The sequence below is a fragment of the Gaeumannomyces tritici genome, assembly GCF_000145635.1.
Source record: "Gaeumannomyces tritici R3-111a-1 unplaced genomic scaffold supercont2.47, whole genome shotgun sequence".
Lineage (NCBI taxonomy): Eukaryota > Fungi > Ascomycota > Sordariomycetes > Magnaporthales > Magnaporthaceae > Gaeumannomyces > Gaeumannomyces tritici.
Window position 1 is genome coordinate 7,288 of NW_008804591.1, and position 4,620 is coordinate 11,907.

Consider the following 4,620-nt stretch of genomic DNA (forward strand, 5'->3'; position numbering starts at 1 on the left):
CTAAGCCAGCCCGGCCTCACGCCACGCCATAACACGGTGTAACAAGGGGACTATGTCGGCTTGGAAGGGTAACTTCTATTATGCGTATAATAATCTTTCAAGGGGCTTAAGAGGTGCTTGAGGAAGCAGAATCTCGAGGATCCCTCTCAAGAGGTCGGCTTTCTATATAGGCCTCCCTGTGGTCCGTTCAGAGGTACGTAGCTACAAGGTACATGACCTGCGGCTAACGCGACCTCGCTGGAAATGCAAGTCCCTCACTCTCATGCAGCCTTCGGTCTGTTGTCACGGCGGTTAGACAAAGAGAGACCCCTCCCATCTCTGCTAAAAAGCCAGAACAATCAGGACTAGCTGCAGTGCACGTCAGGGCACGCCACGCCGTAACATCTGTTAGGCCTTGGCACATTCAGGCATCAATTCCTTCTTGGCCAACGGCGATCCTCCCTCGACCTACATCGGTCTCGGGGGTAGTCCTCGTGCGACACTTATTGCGCAGCTACGAATCAATGCGACAGCCATAGCAGTCCGGACGGGGTTTAAACGTGGCCATTTTAGAAATAAAAAGAGAACTGGAAAAAAGGAAAGGAAATGGCAAAAAGGAAAGGGAATTAGAAATCATGCAAGCAGACTGGACTTCGAATGTCTTGCTGCTTTGGATTTGCATGCCACTGTCGCCGTGGAGAGCTATCTTGCACGGCAAATAAATGTGCACCGCTGGATGCTCAGCTTCCATTGAGAACGATCGTCCCTTTGGGAGAGGGTAGTACTCAACAGGGATCGCCGCTGTCTGGCCGGCTGGCATGATCACTGCAGCTTTACTCCACACTCGTCGATGAACTGGGACTCCCGCCTTTACCGTGACGATCGGCACGTTAAAGTTCTCCTGTGGGAAGGTGATCAAGTCGGCTCCCAGGTCGAGCGTCGCCTCTCGTGACTTGTAGAAAGCGACTCCAAGGATCATGCCCGCGCCCAGAGTCTCTACGAGCCAGGCGTACGCCGTTTGTTGAAGAATTCCGGGTCGGCCGTTGAGAAAAAAGCCCGGAGTGAAGAAGGTCATTTCGGCGAACCTGGTGACCTTTCTCGGGCAAGGGGAGTTCCATCCGCTCAAGATCGGCTGAGCCTCCGGGTTCGTCACGTCATAGATTTTATGCTTGAACCCGTTCTTCTCAAGGAACTCTAAGGTTGTCAGGTCTCGTCCGGAGCCGGAGTCGGCGCAAATCTGCACCTTTTGGCTGTTGATTGAAGGCCGGATATTCATTTTGGCGTAGGAGTAGCCTCCGAGGGCTGTCGTCTCCGCTGAGGCTTTGGGTCCCTCTTTAATCACGTCGGACTCGTTATATTGGCGAACCGAGTCATCCTCCGTCGTTTGGTAGACAGGGGCTCCAGGACAAGACGCGAGGTGCGCGAAAAGGAGGTTGCGCGATGGGGTCGTCACTCCGCAGGTTTTGCAAGTGTGACTCGGTGTAGTGATCCGCGACGTTGTAGGCGTCGTCGTCCGAGAGCGAGGCACCTCCGTCACTCTCGTAGGGTTTATCACCCGAGTCGTCTCCGTCGCTCTCCCGTGCGTCGGACTCGATGTTGTGGACGCGGTCTCGACCGCGGTCTCCATCGCGGTCTCGGTCGCGGTCTCCATCGTGGGGCTTATAATCTTTGCCGCGGTCATTTCGTCGGTCGCGGCGATCGTCTCGCTTGTAGTCCTTGCCGCGGTCGTCTCGCTTGTAGGAGCGGTCCTTCTCGCGGTGTCCGTCGCGGTCCCTGTCGCGATCCTTGTCGCGATGCTTGCTCCGGTACCTATCGCGATCCTTATCGCGATCCTTGTCACGGGAGCGACTATCCTTATAGCCGCGAGAACTGTGCTTGCCTCGAAAGCTCTCGTACTTGCGAGAGTCGTCCTTGTCGTTCTTGTTGTCCTTTTTGTCTCGAAGGTCATGCTTTCGCGGAACGACGTCTGGATACCGCTTGCGTGCCACGGCGACGAGAACGCTGTTGTTTTCCTCGATGTATCGCAGGTACTCAGTGCGAGTCTCGTCACGTTGGGGAGCACGCAGCCGGGTCTGAATGTCGAGTCCCAGCCGGACTGGGTTCTAGTTTTCGACCATGGCCGTAACAAATTACACAATACAAAATTCTGCTGGCAGAATTCTTTGGACACGCTCATTACATAACACAAAATCCTGCCGGCAGAATTCTTTGGACAAGCCTGATTACATAACGCAAAATTCTGCTGGCAGAATCTTTCGCACGCATTGAATTACACAAAATAATTCTGCCGGCAGAATCTTTCGCACGCATTGAATTACACAAAATAATTCTGCCGGCAGAATTCTTTGGACACGCTTAATTACGTAACGCAAAATTCTGCCGGCAGAATCATTTGCACGCATTGAATTACACAAAATAATTCCGCCGGCAGAATTCCAATGTAACACTTGTTATGGTGCAATGTGCGCTTTGCCTGTTACAAACAAGCGTCTGCTCCCATCCATGCTAATGGCGGCTGTACGCACAGCACAGGTGTAACGATTGGGATGAACCTTCCCCACTACGCCACACGCCCACAAAAGGGTACGATGCCAAGTCACGACGTGTGGCTTGACATTAAGGTTCATATAGGCGCGTGCGACGTCGACCCCAGCCGACCGTCACAACAGGCACCACCAAGCAGTATAACGCTGCAGGTGCTAACCGGCCTGGACACGCGGTAGAATTCCTGGGTCGGCAGCGACTGTCGCCGGCGCTACCTGGACCCAGCCTTGCCGCGCCGATAAGCCTGCTCGGCCTTATGTCTCGATTTTCGCGATTTTCCCATTTGAGTCGACCAAAAGCTTGCCGCTTTCGTCGCGCGTTATGTCGACCTGGTCGATATGGTCCTCCCAGCTTCCATGCCGCCGGCTTACGCTCCTTGGGCTCCTCCGAGCTGGCCGCGTTGCTCCCGTTGAGACGCGCGTCTTGGCCGAGGACGCTTCGCCGGTCGCCGGTCGGCCGCGCTTCTTCAGCTTGATTGCCTTTTGCGTCTTGGCGTACAACGTTTTAACGCCTCTATTTTAGTGAGGTTCTCGCCACAGCCTCCGCACGTCCGCGGGCCCGGAGCGAGACGATGGAACCGGGCTACGGACGCTAGCCTTTACCTCAAAGCCATACGAGGCAGCACACTGCTTCCCCATGCTACATTCCCATGCAGCAAACTCGTTTTCTTATCTTGCGTCTGGTCTTGGGGACTAAGCGCGGCAGCCTCTCCGCCTGGCCTTCACTTTACTCCGGCACATTGCCGGCCGACTGCTTTCTCTACCACCAACAGCTGCGCTCACAGCGCCCCGGCGTTTACTCGCCCTACAGCCGATCGCCCGCTCACTATCAAGGAGCGCCGGAATGCGGCTCGAACTCCGTGTGCCTTGGGCTTGCCCCATGGTTTGCTTTGTTAGCCGCCTCGATAGCAACATATAGCCTAGTGTTAAGCTTAGGTAGCGCTAGCGCGTCATATGCCCCCAGGGAGGCAGGGAATGGTAGATCCCGACTGAATGACGTTAAATATACTCCTCCTCCTCCTCCTCCTCTGGTCCTACGTACGGAAGGACCCAAGGCTGCAGCCAGTAGCGGACCGGCCAGCGGGCAATACGCGAGATATCCTTTGGATCACTGTCTCCGGGTGCACATTCGTCAACGTATACAGGCCCCCAGGGGACTCCTTGGAGCCCTCTTTGGACTTGCTATTACGCTGGCGCCCAACAACGGAATGCATCGTGGCTGGGGACTTTAACGCCTCGTCCTCAACATAGGACCCGGCCCGGGGTAACAGGAATAGGGGCAAAGAGATAGCCCAATGGGCTGACACTTGCAACCTCTTTTTACTTACGTACCCAGGTAGGCCCACGCACGATCAAGGGGGTGTGCTGGACCTTACCTTTACCAACGCCTCGTTAGCAACAGCGGAAATCGACCCCATGCTAGCAACAAACTCAGACCACCGCACAATACGGATCGAGGTTCCCTATCCCAATTACGCTATTCCGGATTGCAGGCGCATTACGCTCCCAGACGACAAACTTCCAATGTTTGCCAACGTGGTAGCAACCGGGGCCAGCAGCCTGCCGCCACTTGCGGGCTACAGGGCCGGCAGCGTACCGCCACCTACAAGCTCGCACACTACAAACTACCTGGACACAGCAGCTAAAGCATTAATTAGCCTGCTAAAAAGCGCGCTGGAAACTTTCGGCAAAAGGCCTAAAGCCAAAAGTACAGGCCAACCGTGGTGGAACGACAAATGCGCTACCGCACAGAGGGACCTAACCAAAGCCATTGCGGGCGGGGGCCCCTTTACAGCCGAAGCCCACGCTCTGCAAGCAGCGGTTCGGGCAGCCAAAAGACAGCATTGGGCCAATGTGTTGGAGGAAGCTGACTCCCCGGAAGCGCTATACCGCGCGGTGAAGTGGCACAAACTTACACCCGCTATACGACTTCCCTCGCTAAATATCGATGGAGAGGTTATTGTAGCGCCAAAAGACAAAGCGGAAGCACTGGGCCGGAAAATCCTCCGCAGGTTCACAGCGGAAGACGACTTACAGGAGGACCCGTTACACCAGGGGGCCCCTCAGGGCATCACTCAACTCCCGTGGGATCCCCATG

The 4,620-nt window shown here is 55.5% G+C and overlaps 3 protein-coding genes across 3 annotated transcripts; all 3 read right to left on the reverse strand.

Annotated features, from left to right (window-relative positions):
- Positions 1 to 146: 146 nt before the first annotated feature.
- GGTG_13756 (hypothetical protein) lies at positions 147 to 1,255 on the reverse strand (the record flags this gene model as incomplete). The annotated part of the gene is made up of 3 exons (XM_009231675.1): positions 147 to 176; positions 452 to 493; positions 632 to 1,255. 3 exons carry the CDS (start codon positions 1,253 to 1,255, stop codon positions 147 to 149), a joined length of 696 nt encoding a protein of 231 aa, XP_009229939.1.
- Positions 1,256 to 1,349: 94 nt separating this feature from the next.
- Positions 1,350 to 2,155, reverse strand: GGTG_13757 (hypothetical protein; the record flags this gene model as incomplete). Its single annotated transcript, XM_009231676.1, has 2 exons — positions 1,350 to 2,074; positions 2,113 to 2,155. The coding sequence occupies 2 exons, from the start codon at positions 2,153 to 2,155 to the stop codon at positions 1,350 to 1,352; spliced, it is 768 nt and encodes a 255-aa protein (XP_009229940.1).
- Positions 2,156 to 3,521: 1,366 nt separating this feature from the next.
- On the reverse strand, positions 3,522 to 3,736 carry GGTG_13758 (hypothetical protein; the record flags this gene model as incomplete). The annotated part of the gene is given in 2 exon segments (XM_009231677.1): positions 3,522 to 3,556; positions 3,565 to 3,736. Coding segments are annotated over 2 exon segments (207 nt in total).
- Between the last annotated feature and the right edge of the window lie 884 nt (positions 3,737 to 4,620).